Here is an 18733-nt window from a genome sequence, read left to right on the forward strand (position 1 = left end):
ATTGTTGTGGTATTTTGTTTTGTTGTTGTGCTTCCATATAGAGCTGCCTCTCATTGCCCTCTGCGATAACAAAAAAGGGCTTCTCTTACGAATAGGAAAACAATGTTTTTACGAAAAGTATGTTTTACCTGATGTTACTTAAATAATGCCCCGGGTCTTCCACAAGGCGATCGACCGTAGGTGTCAAATACTGAAATGAGGTTTTTTTTCTTCGTAAGGTCTTCAGAGACTGTTCTATTTACTGTCCTTGGTGCCATCAGTTCTTACTTTTTGTTTTCTCCATGTTTCCTTGTTTTCTGCCCCACTCTCGTTCTCTCAAACACACATACACGCACGTGCACACACACACACACACGGCTTAATCAACTATCCTACACAGAACGACAAAAATAACGAAGCAAGAGAAAGCATCCAATAGAATATTTATCCCCCAAGAAGGAAGGCTTTCATGGGCCTAAAGCTATGTCATCTTTCTTTCTGACTAAGATGTGTTTCAGATGGATCTACACTTTGAAGAGTAAAAGGCTATGTTCACTGATTTTTTTTTTCTTTTTTTAAAGACGATCGTTTTTATGCGAAGAGATAGAGGAAGGGCTCTCACGATACACCATATCCGGCAAAATATCCCCATTCTCCCAACGAAGTGCACAACATAGCTGTCATTATAAATCTGTACAATAAGGGAAGCAATAATGGGGAGGAGGAGGAATGAAAGTGTTTTTAACGCTACCAGACAGGTTAATTTTTAAAACTCAAGACAGGAAAGTGACTTAAGCTAATCTCCATCATAGTTAATAGCAAAATGAAGAAACGAGATACTGTGGGTGTGTGCGTGTGTTTGTGTGTATTAGAGGAAGGGAGGGGGATAACTATGAAGACTGGAGATGCCACAGAAAACCCCAGAATCTCTGCCCACCGCTGAGCAGATGTCACACATCCCTACATGTTAGAAATGTTCGTGGCCATAGCCAATGGACAGGGTTGAAGGCTCAAAAAGTCAGGACCCTGTGTTTTAGTGAGATGGGAGTTTACCTTGACACTACCGAGATACCCTGTTCGCCTGACACACACACAAGCATAGCTTCTGCTATCATTGTGGGTCAAGACCTTCCACAGTACCATCAGCCATCAGCGTACCGACAGCAGCGATTCGAATCAATGATAGAAGTTATTAAAAGGCCACACCGCCATCTTTGTCAAACGTGTCTTTAATACACACATCCACACATGATCATTGTATATATAATAATATATGTTCTTACCCGGTAATTTGCACAAAGTCTACACCATCTAGCTGCTGAAGGAGGGGCAGGGGTTAAGTTGTGTTGTGCGCGCGTCTTTGAAAGTGAAAACGATCACAATATTACACAGAAATGCACCTTATCTGATCGTTATAAACAAAAGATCATAACCCACCAATATTATTACTATTATTTCCAACAGGCAAAAAATAAGAGAGACCTAGAAAAGCACAGAGAGCAGTGGTAGTTAGGCACGAAAAAGGTGCGGTATTGATGGTGGCTTTCACGAACTACAAATATCTCTAATGGGCAGACGTGGGGATGCGTCAACATCAGTTAGCAGGTCGTGGCCGCCATTAGCAGACCCCAGGTACGCATTGATTTTTCCATTCTGACGTCACGGATCATGCGCTTTCCTCACGTGACGGCAAGATGCACGCGGAGGCTCGAGCCATAGCTACCTGTGGGTCACAAACATCGCATTTAAAGGTGATGGTTCTCTGCTACAATGTATGCCGACTGCATAGGGGGTGACATCGTCTGAATTATTGTATCTGATTTCTAAGTTTAAGTGATTTCCAAGTCCGACTAATCTTGTAATTATTCCACCTGATCCGAGACAGTTGAATCATCTCCTGAATAACTGAATCACCTCCGAGATAACAAATTGGTTCATTATCCTAAGACCAGCAGCAAAATGAGCTGACATATATCTCTACTACACATTCCATGGGTACGTTATGTGACTGGCTAAATCATATTGGGGCCAATAAATTTACTTATGTTTTATTGCTATTGTTTTCAGCTATTTTTTGGAATTACTTTTGCAACTCATTACTTATGGTATCAGTGTTGCGAAAAGTTTTTTCCTCTCTTTTTATCCAGTTTTCTTTTGTTGTCAGCAAGGCTTAATTTTAAATCATTTTTTTTTTTAATTCTAGAGCATTCTCATGTTTAACTCTAGGATTGTTCTTTGGCTTCAACTCTCAGTTAAAATTAAGAAGAAGTGCCTCGGTGTAATTTTCCATGGGTTACTGAGAATGATCAGAGAGGAAAATACAGCAGACATCTGAGTTTTTGCCTTTTAAAATAAGAGAGTGTTTTACAAATGCGTGTTTATATTCACGACAATAAACGGACAAGTTCTTCATCTGTACCTACTAATTATCATCATCGTAACTAACATATCACTTGCAGATATCTGATTGAGACACTGAGCTGAAACTAGTTTTACATTAGGAGATTGAGTGTCTGCACCACTGGAACTTCTTGTTTGCCAACGTATACATGTATCTGTAACCTAGGGAACGCTTCACAGGCCGAAACACACCATTTGCTAATTCAGACCATCTAGATGTTTGCGTCACCAAGGCAACTGATTTTGCTCTCTGCTTAAAAAAAAAATGCGGCAAACATACCGCACACTTCGTACATACCGCCTTTATACGTTGTGTGCGTGTAAGGACGGAGGATTTTATTATACAGCCTCGATCCTTGTTTAGCAGAGGTCCCATCCATGATCAGTGCATTTTAGAGACACTTAATTTTCCGCTGGTGTTAACTTTCTCGCAGACTGCACCATGAACCATCGCCAGCGAAATCAAAACCCTCGACAATGGAGACGTCTACCGCACGTGCAACGACCACACAGGTCGCGGCCTATGACCTTTTGGCTCTCTCAGCAAGGAGCTGCCAAATGGCTTCGAAAGCATCAATCTGTAATTGAGGTAACAGAAAGTTGTAAAATAAGCTATATTGGAGGGCATGAATAAATAATTAAATAATGGTTCGTAATATATGCCGATATGTGTATATATACAAATCTTGTGGGTTTTTATGTTGGTTACTTCGCGCTTACTGCATTTAAAAACCTCTCTCTAGTATTATTTCTTCAAGTTTTACGCTTTTTCATTGGTATAAGAACCTCGTAATATTTACTAGTGTTTGCGCATAATAATTATGTAATAACACTTTACTTCATTTTGAACTGCACATAATGTTACTAAAGATTTAAGGACAAGATGTACCACAGTATGATTGTACTACAGGAAGCGTATGTATTTTCTAATATTTAAGACGGTAATTCATCTAAGTTACTTCAGTCAGTAATGCTAGCAATACAATACATTCAAGTGGTTGGTGCGAAGAAGGTTGGCAAGTTTGACTCTGACCTGAAGCTACTCATTTATTTCACTGTTTTATATATTAACTATAAGAAACTGCTCAATGATTCATACAGGACTGATTTTGTTCATCTTTGCTTTGCTTTTATTTATTTTTTGGGGAAGACGGCTGTTGGGCTTCTAGAAATGTACCCTGGCCTAGTCCAAATAACTGCTCTCGATGCACTCTGGAACTTCATGGCGCCATTTGTAAACATCTATACTGAAAAGAAGGAAAGTTCTCGACAGGAGCAGCCAGTCAAAGGAAGGTCGGTAACCAAGCGACCCAGTCAAGTACTCTAGTGTCTTTTGCGCATCTTCCAAAGTCCCCCATCTCTCTCTCTCACAAACAAACAAAATGTTAAAGCGTGCAGCAAAGGCTTTTTGAATGGCACGTTTCTCAACATTCATGATAATATGTATTCAACAGAGAAAACAAACAGCGTAAGACTGGAGGCGCCAGCCTTCCCAAGCTCTTATCTGTTGGGCCAGTTCCTGCCATCTCCATCACGCACGACGCAAACGAAGACGAGAACGACCTGGAGGAGGAACTGCTTGGTCGTCATCTACAAGGCGGTCTAGACGATGACGACGATGATGAGGAAGAAACTGAGACGCGAACGCCACACATTTATGTCTGCATCCACGCGGACACAGTTGGACACGACAGACAGCTCTATGTTCGCGTCATCGACGCCCTTATCTGTGACTTCTTCGTGATGAGCGGCCCCCGGGTGGAGTCTGGAGAGCTGTTCAGTCACGACTCTGTCCGCGAGAAGAACCTCAGTCAGGCCAACGCGTGCGTCTTCGTCTTGGACGGCGCTAGCCTCAACGACCCGGAGTGCTTCCGTGACCTCTCCGCGGCGTGGGCGATGAACCTGCCCATGGTCTTCGTCAAGAACTCCAGCTTTTCCCTCCCGTCTCCGCTGCCGGACTTCGTGCTGCAGCATAGCTTGGGGATGGAGTCGCCCGCTGTATCCCGAGCCTTCACGCCTGCTTTCCCAATGCGCCACAGCAGCGTTACGCCCACGTCTGACGTCACGCCTGATGCGCGGCCTGGCCAGCTGAGGAGGCGGCGCTCTTTCTCGTCCATGCGCTCGGCTTCCCCCAGATGTCACGTGACTGGCAACAGCAGGCGCTCAGAGAAGCGAGGCCAGCAGGATTTTCGTGAAGCAGACGTAGTCCTGACGCTGCTCGACGGCTATCGTCACGCGCTGGTCTTCGAGGACACGGCAGGTGACGATTGCGCTTTGGCTCTCCGGCGGCGCCTCCAGTCGCTGCTGGACGCCAGAACACGAAGCGTCATCGCAACGCCTGCTATGTCATCAAACTCTAACTTGCATCAGGTAGATGCTAATGAGTTCAGACACAAAGAAAGTTCGAAATTTCTCAGAGTACCCGAGTTTTTTTCTGGTGATCTTTCACCTATGACCGAATTTCCTAAAAATAGTGTCGCGTTACACAAAAGCGCCAACGACAGCCGCAGCAGCAGCAGCTGTTTGGCCTTAGCATCCAAATCAGTCACGAGTCTTCCCCGCGAATCCAACACACCTTTGCGTGGTCCTGAACTCTCCACTGGCTGCGGCCTTGTCGATCAGAGATCTCGAGGTCAAGCCTATTGCACCAGCCATTCCATCAGCCGACAGCCCCATTCAAATTCTCATCCTATTTCCCTCCAAGGCACACCGACCCTGTTCATCTGTCCAGACGCTCTTTCACCAACTTGCAGCAGATTCAGAAACGCTTACAAGAAGATCGGGTCAAGTTCCTGACCTCCATGGCAGGCGACAGTCTCGACCCGCCACCTCGCGAGACCATCTACCTGGTGTGCGAAAAAGCCAAGTACTCTGCTAGCTGCGAACCTCGTCTAGTGAAGTGGCCCCCGGTGAACGGCCAGCAGGATGTCGACCGGGAGCTTCAGGATGTAGACACCCTCTCAGATTTGTTCTTGGACTCGCCGACAAGTTTTCCAGACCTCGATCTCTCTCTTCCATTGAACACACGAAACGGGACACCAGACAGCGAAAGCTCAACAGTTGTGTGACCAGTCAAAATACGCGATTGTTGATTTATTTCAAGGAAGACATTTCTGTGGCAACGTCTATGAGCACCATACAAAGTCTCTAAAGATACTATGTGTCACATGTTCACAAACGATACAGATGTGTATCGTAAACTGATAATGATGAATGTCCTGAACACCGTTCAACAGGATTAGTATTGCTGAGTGGACTGGACTGTAACTTGGTAACATCATTTAGAGTAAATGGCTTTGGCTCAGACATGTGAAATAAGAATAAGAATGTGAAAGACCACTTGGGTAGCACAGTAACAAGACTTGGAGAGACTTGTCAACAATTTTTTAAAAAATCATTTTAACAGGTAGATATGTAGATTTAAAATAAGGGGAAAACAAAAATTCCGAGACTTAGGAGGGTATTCAGTCTCTTTGATTGTGAGATGGTTACTGTTCATCGTCGTATCCTAGAGAAATGGCTATTTATAGTCTAGAAAAACCCTGACCATGAGTGGTCTTGGCAGACAGCAGTCCACCTACACACAATGCTTTCTGGATTGCATGACAAAACGCTCTGTAACGGGTACTGAGAAGGACAAGCAAATTCACTGTAAAAGTGAATTTTTCCATATGAAAAGAGATGAGGGAAAACAGACACAACATAACTATCCAGCAGTTACTAGAGAATTAGAGCAACCTTAAGCAGAATCCCAATGGCCTATCAAAGTAGCAGATAAAGATCCAAGAACCAGAGGCCATAACCTGATACTAAAAGAAAATAAATAAATAAAAGTCCATAAAAATATTCATCAGAATTTCTTCCCTCAGTGACAAGGCTTGCACAGGGAACACCAGCCCTCAATATATTCCAGAATAGTCTGGATAAGCAATAGCATAAATTTAAATCACAGAGCAGAGAGAGGGCTTATTTGATATGCTTTTCAACGTGTCAATATTTTTAGTGCTCTCCATTTTCAACATGCAATTAAAGATATTTAACTTCAGTTGTTTGTTTAAAAACTACTTAAATCATGTGTTGAAGCTCTCTTGCAGACCAGCTCTAAATTCGAAAGGTCGAGCACAATGCCTTATTTCATGTAAAGTCATATATCTAAGAAAAAAAGAATGACTTGTAATTGCATTCACATCAGCATCAATATTCTGTGAAAGGTTCTATACTTCCCATGTTCTTAGTCTGACAGTTTTTTTTCAAGCTTCAGAACCTCTCATATAAAATCTACTATTTGTATATGTTCAAAAAAAAAAAAAAAAAAAACAACGTAATTTTCACCCTCTCTAGCATGCATTCATCAATCAACAAAATATCCTAAGCCTCTTAAATTGATATACTACTTTACTGAGATGACAAAGAAACAGTGAACCTCTTTTCTCGAAATGGTGACATTGTGGAATAAAACATCAAGGGAGGGCTGGGTGGGGGACTTAACATGCAAAACATAACTTGTACCTACTACATTCAGTGTCAACTGAAAACATTCCACCTATCAGCAAAAGTAAACGTCGCAAGGAAAAGACTGATTGAGCTACTGGGCACCAAACAAGAAGGCATTGCTGAAAGGTTTATTACACTTATTTATATATCCCTATACAACAGGTTTGAACACTGTGGATCACTTTTTTAAAATCTATATTAGAGTATGTTTCTGTATGTGACTGATAATCTCCAAAATAAACCAAAGATAACATATCAAAACAAGCCTCGGTGACAGTTATTACCTTAGCCATGGCCCCTTTTATAGCAGTACTGTGATGCAGTTTCTTTTCAGTTTTGTATTAAGAAAATAGGAAATTGCAGACCAACAAACAGTCCTTACTGAAACTGGAAGACTGTATATAACATGATGTAAAGGGACATAAGCTTGTAAAAAATCAGATACGTTTCTGACTGAAACAATGATTCATGTTATTTGTCAATAAGAATGGCAAAGTAAAGAAAGACTCCCATAAGGGAAATTTCTCCTATTTTGCCTAGGTATTAGAGGTTGACAGTGAGAGTTTTTAAAATAAATAACATGGAAAACTTAAAACAAAGGCAACAAATTTAGCAAATAGAATGCATTGCAAAAATAATTTTTCTTTCAAAATATTTGTTCTCCGACAGCTTGAGCTCCAGATGTCATGTGCTGAAAAAAAAATGAATGCCATGTAAATACTAAGCACTCAGAAATGCTGAACCATAATTTTGTTTACCTTGCAAGAAACATATTTGCAGGTCAAAAAAGTGCCTTTAAACCTGGAAAACATCAATACATTATAGAAGTACAAAGCTAGGACCTGAGAGCAGTTAAATCTGAAACTGATAAGAAGAGATGCCAAAAGTCTGAAATATCAGCTGTTCAGCCTCATTTGAACAGTTGACAAATGCAGATACTGATCCAAGATTTTTTATCCATCAAAAAAGGGCATGCAGTTTCACTGTATCAGCTGCAAATGCCTAGATTAGAAATATAGCTTACCCATTTATCACTTTCTTAACACTTATTAACCAATGTTAGAATTATTCAGACTGTTCACCTCACCTATCAACAGTTCCAACAAAACCTGCAGACTGGTTTGTGGACCAAATATATGCATTAGCAGACTGTTACATATTATTTCTTCCGTTCTAATTTCTTTCCTATTATAAATCAATGCAAGCCCATGATTTAAGACAAGTACATAGCTTGGAAAATAGAATCTTCATTTATGTCGCTAGCAAGATCTGATGTACTATGCAACAGAGCAGCATACAATCTTTTCATCTTCTCTTTTTTGTAATAATAGCATGTGAGCATAGATAAAAAAGAAAGTTTAAATGCAGTTAGTATGGCCAGATATCGTTAATATGAAGCGAAATTCACAAGTTGTATTTTTAGAATTACTGCTGCCCCACAATGGAGAATTGCACATGCACAAACATTTCAAAAAAAGTCTTCGTGAACTATGCATTAACAAAACTAAGTGGAAAGATAAATATTCAGTATTTAGCAATATCACTCTATTCAACATAGTTGAAAAATGTAAGAGAAAAGAATATCATCCAACCAACTCTCAATTTTAAAAACGAAATTGGGAGTAAAATATGCACGGTTAAAATTGGTAATTATTTGAATAACCATTTATGAAAATATATTAAAATATTACAATAAACAAGCATGATGATGCCTTATAAAGTTTAATAACTTATCTATGCTTTTCTTTCACCAATTATTTTAATGAGAATCAGCATGAAGAAATTTTGAGGAACTACTTTGTCTTTTGGGTTTAGGTTTTTTAATATGGTAAAAATATGACTTGAAAATCATTTTAAACTTCCCCACAATTCAAAATATTTACACCGTCAGTATAAAATCAATGTTAAACTGGATGTTTATCTTACTATAAAAGAGATTTAACCCTAATTTCTTATTCCTTGTTATAAATAAAATGCCAGAGATTGATCACATATGTTCATTAAGTTTGCTTCTAATGCTCCAATTTAACTATATTATCATAACTCTATTTCTATAATATATTCTTTCCCACACCCCAAACAACTCCACTTTCTCTGAACAAAACTTTTCCAGTCAATATCAAACTGGTCTAAGATGCATGAAACAGACTGATAACTAGTAATAGGGCTATAGTGTGCGTTTTACACCTTTGTTCTATCCACGAGACGGGCAGACGCGCGGGTAAGCTGACGGGCAGAAGGTGGAATAGAGCCTCTGGCTTATACCACCTAAAATCACTGGACCACGCGCCGCTTACGTCACGATGGTCACACAACATCACCAAAGCTTTCGAGGTCTGTTACCAACCAATTGAACACATTGAAGTCCTAGCAATAATGGCTGCCATGCATGTAGGAATAGTCAAATTCCTGGGTGGGTGTCGAGTATGATGGTGAATTGTGGTACTGACTGTAGGAAGAACTCATCTGGTTGTACTGCTGGAAATGGGTCTCTCCCACAGTACCGTACCCACCACCATAGCCATATTGCTGACAACTGCCCCAACTGTTCCAATCCCCATATACTGGTCCAGATGTAGGCCGATCCACCTGAGACCAACCATGTGGTCTCTGCCAATCGCCAGCAGGCTGCTGTAAGTTTCGGTGATCTCCAGGACCTTTTGTTCCTTGCATGGAACTACAAGCTACTGCCATGTCACCTGGCATCCTCGAATAACCCAACTCCGGCAGTGGACTGGTTGAAGTTCCATATGATCTGTTATTTGGTCTTGGAGCATCAGCGGGCCCACCCATATGTCTATGTCCCACTGGACGTGGTCCTTCAAACCTTGGTGATCGACCTAGTGCACCCACAGTCTCGATTTGCCGGTGATCATCTAGCTCATTCATGTCATTTGTTAAACTGCTGTATCTTGCAGGATTGTCAATGCCTGACAATTTCCCATCGGGACCGTGAGATCTTTGATCGCCATACCCTCCCTGACTATTCATGCCACCAAGTGGTTTAGGAATCACTTCAAGTTCGGAATTGGCTGAAATGCTATGTTGACCACCTATGCTGGGCATTCTCCCTGGTGCATTATTGGGCACATTAACCATTAGGCCTCCTTTCCCTGAATCTTGGATCACACCTCTTCCTCTTCCAAGATCTGGTCCTTCTGAATTCTTAACCACTCCTCCTCTTCCAACTGGAAGATTCTCTTGCTTGCCAAGCAGACTTCCATCATTTTTTTCAAGCATTTTGCCTGGATGCATCTTTTTCAAGATAGCCTCACGCTCTCTCCTTAGCTTTTCCTGGGCAAAAGAAATCATTTCTAAAAGCTCTTTCTTGACTATGGGAAGAGGCACAGGTTTGTTAGCTGCTTCCACAGGGACACTTGGTCTAATTGGTCCATTCTGATTAGGTCGTTCAGGCCTCTGATAGGGTTTCTGCAGATCTGCTGAAATTTGTGCTGCTCGATTAAACAATCCCATGGCAGTCTGATTGGATGGTAAACTATGTTCTGGTACTCCAAGTTTTCTCTGCCATACAGGAATTCGAGGCCGTGGAGGGCGAAACAATGGCTGGTTTAAAGGCGGTGTGTCCATTTGTCAGCATTAACTGTCACGGCTGAGATAACGAGGACCACTCCACCAACTCCTGAAAACATAAATAATCATTGTGTCTCTAAAATATGCACACAGTAAACTTACTTCACATCTATGAAAACGAATGCAAACACAATAGAAACAGTAAGTAAGCGTCAAGCGGTGGAACTACTAATTTACTAATATACTTATTCAAGTGTTAATAGAAGAAATCAATTAAAAACATAGCACATTGTAACATTACTTAGTCCTGATTGTTTTCACTACTACAATTAGCAAGTCAAACATGATTTTTTTTTTTCAAAACTATCTACTGAAGCACAAAAATCGATACACTGCACAAACCACGAATAATTGTACCCACTCTGTTACCAACAATAATCGTTCCAACCTTGACCTTTCACAGCTGGCGTTTCTCTGTATTGTTAAAAAGCATCTGAAAAATGAAATTATTAGTACTTAACTAAATATTTTATTTTTCATCAAAGTAAGTCTTATGAACCTGGGAAACAGTTAAGAGGACTCGGCGACCGATGTTCACTAAGTACTGCCACAATACTGATTTCTCCACTTTCATAAGAATAATAATAATAAATGCAAAATTTGTAAAGCCCACACTCACACTCCTAAAGAGTATGCTTTTAGCGCTTAAGAACAAGAACGAAACATGGACAGCATACGTGGGGCAGGAAAACAAATAGCATATGAACTATAAAAGAATAAACAACCGTACTAAACGAAGAAATCAAATACAGAAAACACACAGATGAACCAAGAGCTGAGAGTAACATGATATTGCAAAACGGTGTGAAAAAGGACTAGCATTATGGAAAAGGTTGTTTATGTAATGTTTACAGAAGAGGTGTGTTTTCAGTGCACATTTAAAGGATTCAAAAGTTGGTAGGTAGCAGATATGGAAAGTTTCCTAGCTTTGAGTGCCAGACGTGCAGCAGAGCTCTGTATCAATCGAAGAGATGAAAAAAAAATACGTGGAAAAATTTGAATAAAAATGACAGAGGATCAATTGTTAGTTATTTCAATTAAGTGCGCTTTTGGTGCATACCTGTTAATTTGTAGATCTCTGTTGGGGGGAAAGTACACATTTTATAAAATTTTTCACATGGTCGCCATTACAGCTTCCGAGTTGACCTCGACCTCGCAAGTTCACATCCGGTTTTCGAGGACCTTCGCTGTTGATCGACCGCAGGTGTAGATGATGTTGTCTCGTTGTAGTGCGTCGGGGTGCAAGCAAAAATCTGTCGTTGGCGGTCGATAAATTTAATTGGATGTTTCCAGATATTGCAGGTATTGTTAAAAAGGAAATGTATTCAAATGGAGAAAAGGATACTAGGCTATTACCCCTGGGGCCCTATGTTTAAATTAGTGACGAAGATGCCCTGATGTAAAGTAAATCAACATCTACAAACTGTTCGTCACAAGACGATTTTTCCTTGGTCTCTCCATTTGTAAAGCGATTTAGTTAGGTGGTAGATTTTACTAGGCTAGGTAGGTAGGATATATACATAATAGTTGTGTGTGTATATTATGTTATGTAAATAAATATGTCTGAAGATATTTACCTGTGTGAGCGTGTCAGTGCCAACGAATTGTAGTATGTCGTACGTATGTCCCCGTCGTGTGAATGAGGTGTACTAGAGAGATTTGTTGTCCATGTAGTCGTGACTCATCTGCAGAACACACGTGAAGATCCGTGGAATTGATGCACCGATAGAAGAGAACTGAGCAAGTAAAGCAGGGTCGTTTGTGGACTCCAACCCCAGCAGCAAAGGAATATTGGCTACAGGTGGGGGACATGTCTTGAGTATCCGGGGGCCATGTGGCAAAATGGCGTCCGACCCATAGCGAAAGTGAAACCGGGCCGTAACAACGGGGTCATGTCGGTTTTACCTGTGAAACAAGCGTGGGACGCTTCTCTCCCCTTGTGACCGCTAGTCAACCCTGATGGCTCATGGGTACGTCCATCTTTTTTTTTTTATATATCCCACTATTTATATCTTCAGATTATTGGTATTTTTAGGGATTTCGGCATATCCTGATTTACATATTTCTAAATCAAGACATGCCAAAATTCCTAAAAAATACCAATATCAAATGGATTAATAATTTGTGTATTTTGCAATAATTATATATATATAACAAGCAGCAAAAGAGTGCACAAAAGTGCAAAATGTTATAAAAAAAACAAACAAACATGATTTGTCATTTATTGGCGTTTATTGAGGTAAAATAAGGATAAAAAGCAAACTAAAAAAATTTTTTTTAATATAAAATTTTTTTTAAAGCATTGTCTCATTTGTATACATAAACAATTTATCATTTATCAAGGTAAAAATATTATCACAAATAAGGATAAAAAGCAAACTAATAAAAAATAATGTTAAAAATATACAATTTTTTTTAAAGGCATTGTCTCATTTGTATACATAAACAATTTATCATTTATCAAGGTAAAAATGTTATCATAAATAAGGATAAAAAGCAAACTGATAAAAAATAATTTTAAAAATATATAAAAATTTTTTTAAAGCATTGTCTGTTTGCATACATAAAAGATGTTTCCTCTTGATATATTAATGCAACATTCGTTATTTAATTATAAGTTGTAGAACGATGCAAAACCATGTATCCATTGACAAAACAATTAAAATTAAATTGCAGTTTCCTTAACACTAATTACATTTTCCCAAAGAAAAGGTTCAAAGATCTATGACAATATATCAAATGATAAGTATGAACTGAATTGCTGTCAAAAAGAGTGATGCTTTAATAGACATTTCTAAAAATAAATCAAAGTCATGAAATTAACTATAAAAGGTTCTAGGTTGGATTGCAGCTTATGGTATTAACTACAATCTTTTAAAACAGATTAAAAATTTTAAATTGCACCTTTATCACTAGAAAAGGAAACCATCAAACACATGTTTGAAACACAATTATGTTCAAGAATTTTAGAAGGTATTAGAAAAGAACTGTAAACATATAAATGATTCTGAATTTACCACAACACATCTCTTATTGGATCGGGTGAAAATATCCTCATTGATAATTAATGGGTTAGAGTAAATAATAATCACAGCACAGTTTTATATAATTATATAAATCCAGATTTAGTATATGCAGGTTTATGTACAAGAATTTTACAACTGTAGGTAGAAAGTTGCACAGCTTTACTTGTCCTCCACCCAGAACAATTAACTGACGTATAGGCTGTGCTCAACCCTTTCCCTTCTGCCATTCTGTTGATCCCTAGCACCAGCTAACCAAGTTGATGCATGCAAGTCAGCATCCGTAGCTTCAGGATAACTTTTTCTTGCAGCATCTAAAATAGAACAAATATAAGAATATGAGGTCTGCATAAAAAAGTAATCACTTAATTGTAGGTTACTGACCTAAAATCCAGAATATAATGTGAAACAAAAAGAGGTACAAGCAAATTATACTGATATGTAAAGTGGCATAAAAATTTAAAGCGTTTATAACAGAAAGGAACTACAAGTGGAACTGCATTTGAATTTCAGTTAGAATTTCTATAGGCAGAAAAACTCTGGAAATTCTAATTTCAAAAACAATCCCAATACATGGGAACTGTAAGATGTCTATAAACTGTCATTTTAATTCCTTTCTACACAGTGTTAACCAGCTGATTAAAGGACTACAGTCACTAGAAATTGTGTAAACATGTGTCCATATTTTATTTTGGCAATGTAATTCAATCACAATAAAATGAGGTAGGGACAGTTCTCCAGGCTGATTTATCTTCCTGTCATGTTTTTTTTTTTATGACTCATGAAAATTCTTGTCTGCACCTAGCAGAGTCAAAGGTTAAGGTTCATAACTAAAAGATAAGAAACAATCCAAACAGTCCTATTTTATGACAGGCATGTATTAATGTACCGTATACACACACACACACAGAGTCAAATATTTAAATCCTTACCCTGAACTGTTTGTAAAATGAAGGGGTGGTTCTTGAGTCCCATTGAAGTTGTAAGATCAGGCCAACTCAGTTGAAAATAGCACAGATAGAATGCCCCTCACTACATGCTTTAATGTGAAGCCCGACGCATCACCGAATGGCATTCCTGAAAACAGACAAAAATAAATACACATCATTTAAAAAAAATTGCAGTGGGCAACATTATAATACCTGTTATGACAACTAGTATTTAAAGACACCCCCCCCCCCCAAAAAAAAAAGACAGCAACAATTCAGGAAGTTTCATACAACCAAGCAAAAGTGGGTACAGAAAATTTACTATCTGCTCTAATCAATGCCACATAACAATGCCTTTATTACTTTTTAGTACTGCAAACATGTCATTAGTTTTATACAATGAATGGTATGGTATGGAAACCTTTAAAGGGAATCAGATAAAAAGATTTGACTCCTCCTACTAACAAATCAGAATAAAGCACATACCAAGCATGTCCTTTTTTATGGGTCTGTCTTCATATCTCCCTCAAGACTCTCTACATCTTCTGCTGATTGTTAAGCGAGACTGGAACCCTCTGGCAGATTTCCCGTGTCATTTGCCTTTCCTGTTCTTGTTCCTCCATCCATGTAAACATCCTTTTAAGGTTGTTTGTATCATTCTTCATCTCTTCCAGAAGAGACAGTTGTTGCATCCAACTTTCTCTAGTTTAGTTCTAACCTAAGAACACAATAGCAGAAAACATGTTAAATAATGATCTTTTCTAGCTTTGCTATAGTTCACAATGCCTGGAAAATACCATTAATTTTGGTTAATCTTTACCATTTGTCATATCTATCTGATATGTGATCCATATTTGTTTCAAATTTTTTCACTATGGCAAAAGGCTGGGATTTTCCGCTTCCAGTTTAACTCATAAAAGCACTGTTCATAACTCTTGGCCAAGGGTAAGAAGAAAAAAAAGCTAAAATGATTATAAACAAAATGGCTTTAAATTACCTTCCAAGGGGTTATGGGTCTTTATGCTGGCAGGCTGAAAACCAGACAATGGAATCGGAAGGCGCTGGGGGTGTGAAGGCAAAGGTGAAACAGTCCTTTTTTGAAAGCTGCTACTTGGGGACACCTTGAGATGGTGCCAACCACTAGTGGCAAAGAGTATGGCAATGGTGGTGGACATTGCTGCATAACTGAATGGTCAGCATATAGTGATTCCTCGGCATCCTTCTCTCCTTCGCTGTTAGCTGTGCATCCCTGTGTCAAATGAATACATTTGCATAAACTTTTTTCAGCTTAGTACATTTAAAACTGTCAGCTGCTGATAGGTTGTTAAAATTTTTTTAAAGAACATTTTATTGTTATTGTACAAAACTTGTTTATCACTGTATGCTATTTTACCAGAAAGAGGACACAGCCTTGTGTCCCTATATGATGTCCACCAAAAAAAATTCCCTAAAATTAAGCAGAGGAAATGAAAACAGACCGAAATCTAATCGAGTTATCCGTATCCTTTTTGGTTGAGTGGGAGCATTTTTGTCATCACTCTCCACCTCCGACATTTTTGTCCCTTGCAGATTCAGCTAGATTCTTGGTAGTTACCTGCATGGAAATAAATATAGAAGGCAAATAAGATTTCACAAATCAAGATCAAAAGTATAATAATAACACACTCTTATAGTGCAGCATCACAACAAAAGCTACACTATCTGTGGTGTAATGACTGTGTTCAAACAGTTCAGGTATTATCTTTTTCTCCTTCCTTAAATCTGCAGCACACAATAACATAGAAGTCATTTTGACCATTAATGGTCACATGCTTCATAAATTTTCTTTCTGCACAAGGATTATGAATATTATGAATCAAAAAGTAAATTGCACTTACTTAATGACTTGTGCAGGAGAACTGGAAGCATAGGACATGAGGAATCAGCTTTATAGCTCTAATTAATGAAGCTTGCATCTGGTTCAATAGATTGTAGTGGGAAGTTGCACACCCTGTGACCACTTTCATCTTAAAATGCCAGCAGCCAGCTATCTAGAATAACAGTAAAATAAATTATTGACCATTATGCAGTTATTATGATTTGTTGTTGAAAAAGACCATTAAAGTTGTCTGAAATGATACTTCCAGTCACAATCAGTTGTCAATGGGCTATCTATATAAGTTTTTTTTTTTGGTTCACCACTGGGAACACAATCCTTATGCTGCTCTTTGACAAATATTCTTAATTAGCTGCTGCAGTGGAAAGTTTGGTGTTTGAAAAAGTCGTTTAAGCTAGCCTAAAAAAATATAAAATTGAGAGGCAGAGTTAAGAGTCCAAAGGACCAAATCTGTCAACATTATCAGCAATATGTGACAAAGCAAGTACATTTTACACCAAAAATCCTTTACCATACAAACACTGCTTCTTGAACAAATAAACATGAAAGGTTATGAGCCTAATAATCAGCATAGTTCACACACAGCCCAGGACTTGCAAGACAAAAAAAAAACAAACCCACAATAAATAAGAGAAAAAAATATTATACTGCCGAAGAAACCTGGCATTTTAACGCTATCGTACCAGTAAACAGACGGAACTGTCGAAGCTCTGTTACGTTCCACTTTCGTAATCGCAATTTGAGGAAATTCTGACAGCTCCAAATTCTCTCCATTGCTAACGGCTAAAGAATTATCAAATGCAAGCGTTCAGAACTGCTGAGCACGATTTCTACCTCTGTCTGGAAAACTTGTGCATTTATTGCGTTAATGTGTACTCTTAATCTTTTTTCTCTTAGAATGATATTCTGCATTAAATTTGGACATTTCTGTAGTTAAAATCTCAATAACTATGTTAATATAGAGTATAAAAATTATACGTACTGTTATCGAAGCGTCGAACACATGTATCAGTATAGAAATTGACCGCTTGAGAAGCTTTTCTGTTGGGAAAAGTGTAGACTCACACATTTGAAAATGGCGGCTTTGCCTGCACGCATGTGGTCGTATGTAGCACGCCATGGCGAAGAGTCATTGCCATTGTTAGGGGTCACGACCCTATATGTGGGCATGATCTCCCGCACTCTGTTTTCGCCTCGGCGAGCGTGGAGCTTGGCTTATGTGCGCATGCGCTGACAGCGCCATGCAAGACGAGTCAAGTATTGCGATAGATTGACCCCCTGTATCACAGTCGGATCAAGACAAACTTGGTGGACCCCTTGAGCTTATGGTTTCCGATGCTGCTAGGGAAGGTCGGCTGAGTGCGGGTGTGTGGTGGATAGGAATAAAAAGAACACAACGCACCCGACACCAGAGAGCTAGAATTTCTCTAGTGGAAAATTCTCCTTGGGAACTTCGTCCTCTTTCCTGGAACACCAAAGAGGAACTGACTGATTTGGCGCTAGGGGCCGCGGTGTTGGCCTTTTAGCGAGGGTCAGTCCGGCTACAAATGCAAAGGAGATAATTTACGCAAGACTTGTCCATTTTCCAGACTTACATTGTACACACACTTGTCAAACTGAAAAATTACAAAAAAAATTTATTTGTCTATTTGTAATCATATCGCCCTCTCGATCTGTTCAAACCACAACATTGACTTTCTCTAAAGCAAAACATAATGTCTTAACGAACGAAAACTGTGTATTCAAAGCGACTAAACCAACATCGATGACCAACATATCTCGCCTACTATACTGGCAGTATGAAAGCGTCAGGTCTGCGAGTGATAAGGCAAACATTTTAAACGAAGCAAAAACTTGACTAATAATGAAATGGTCAATCTGCAAATCGCACAACAGCAGAATATGATTTGACAATATTATCTCAAAAGAAATCAAAATAGTCGACTTTACAACTATAATTGCCACTATAAAAAGCACACACATTTAGTAGCCTTTATGTTGTTGTTTTTTTTTCCTAAAGAATTTTCGACCCTGTATTACTCTGGAGGCAGCTGCTTTCGGTATCGACTCTAGCAAGAGTGCTTTACAATGGTTTTAGGTGTCCAGTCAATTCAATCAACAAAATCTACTTAAGCTGCTTTTGGTATAATGCAAAAGGAGCCAATTTCATCGAATAGACAATGAACGTTCCCTTTCTTTATCCGCAGTTATCACAAATGAAGAGATTTCACACCTATCCTTTTCAGTACATTGTTTCACAATTGAGCCTCAATCAAGCTGATTTTTTATCGTTCTCGGAAGTCTGAATTTTGACCTCAACGGATTCATTAGAAATAGCATCCTCTTGGGCAGTGTTTCGAGCAACGGTGTCCACATCAGTATTACAACTGCTGACCGTTTCTGGCTGGAGCGTAGACGAAGCCATTCTTAACCTCTGACCC

General features: G+C 39.0%; 2 protein-coding genes across 4 annotated transcripts; one reads left to right on the forward strand and one right to left on the reverse strand.

Moving 5' to 3' along the window:
- Positions 1 to 381: 381 nt before the first annotated feature.
- Positions 382 to 7127, forward strand: LOC112570070. Of its 2 annotated transcripts, none has more exons than XM_025248279.1 (4): positions 382 to 1974; positions 2814 to 2968; positions 3530 to 3672; positions 3834 to 7127. In XM_025248279.1, the coding sequence occupies exons 1-4, from the start codon at positions 1971 to 1973 to the stop codon at positions 5173 to 5175; spliced, it is 1644 nt and encodes a 547-aa protein (XP_025104064.1). In that variant the 5' UTR covers positions 382 to 1970; the 3' UTR covers positions 5176 to 7127. The 2 variants fall into 2 exon arrangements, with proteins under 2 accessions (XP_025104064.1, XP_025104065.1); XM_025248280.1 differs by having other exon boundaries at positions 383 to 1730.
- Positions 6760 to 11646, reverse strand: LOC112570072. Of its 2 annotated transcripts, XM_025248284.1 has the most exons (3): positions 11525 to 11646; positions 10826 to 10897; positions 6760 to 10513 (listed from the first exon to the last, which is right to left on the reverse strand). In XM_025248284.1, exon 3 carries the CDS (start codon positions 10459 to 10461, stop codon positions 9241 to 9243), a length of 1221 nt encoding a protein of 406 aa, XP_025104069.1. In that variant the 5' UTR covers positions 10462 to 10513; positions 10826 to 10897; positions 11525 to 11646; the 3' UTR covers positions 6760 to 9240. The 2 variants fall into 2 exon arrangements, with proteins under 2 accessions (XP_025104069.1, XP_025104070.1); XM_025248285.1 differs by lacking the exon at positions 10826 to 10897 and having other exon boundaries at positions 11525 to 11616.
- Positions 11647 to 18733: the final 7087 nt, after the last annotated feature.

The sequence above is a fragment of the Pomacea canaliculata genome, linkage group LG8 (genome assembly GCF_003073045.1).
Source record: "Pomacea canaliculata isolate SZHN2017 linkage group LG8, ASM307304v1, whole genome shotgun sequence".
Lineage (NCBI taxonomy): Eukaryota > Metazoa > Mollusca > Gastropoda > Architaenioglossa > Ampullariidae > Pomacea > Pomacea canaliculata.

Bases quoted from the DNA above. Each gene is read 5' to 3' on its own strand.
- LOC112570070 (XM_025248279.1), top strand. The intron at 2,969-3,529 runs GTAACAGAAAGT...TTTTTGGGGAAG, and splicing joins AGCATCAATCTGTAATTGAG to ACGGCTGTTGGGCTTCTAGA. The intron at 3,673-3,833 runs GTCGGTAACCAA...TGTATTCAACAG, and splicing joins GAGCAGCCAGTCAAAGGAAG to AGAAAACAAACAGCGTAAGA.
- LOC112570072 (XM_025248284.1), bottom strand. From the start codon at position 10,461: ATGGACACACCGCCTTTAAACCAGCCATTGTTTCGCCCTCCACGGCCT.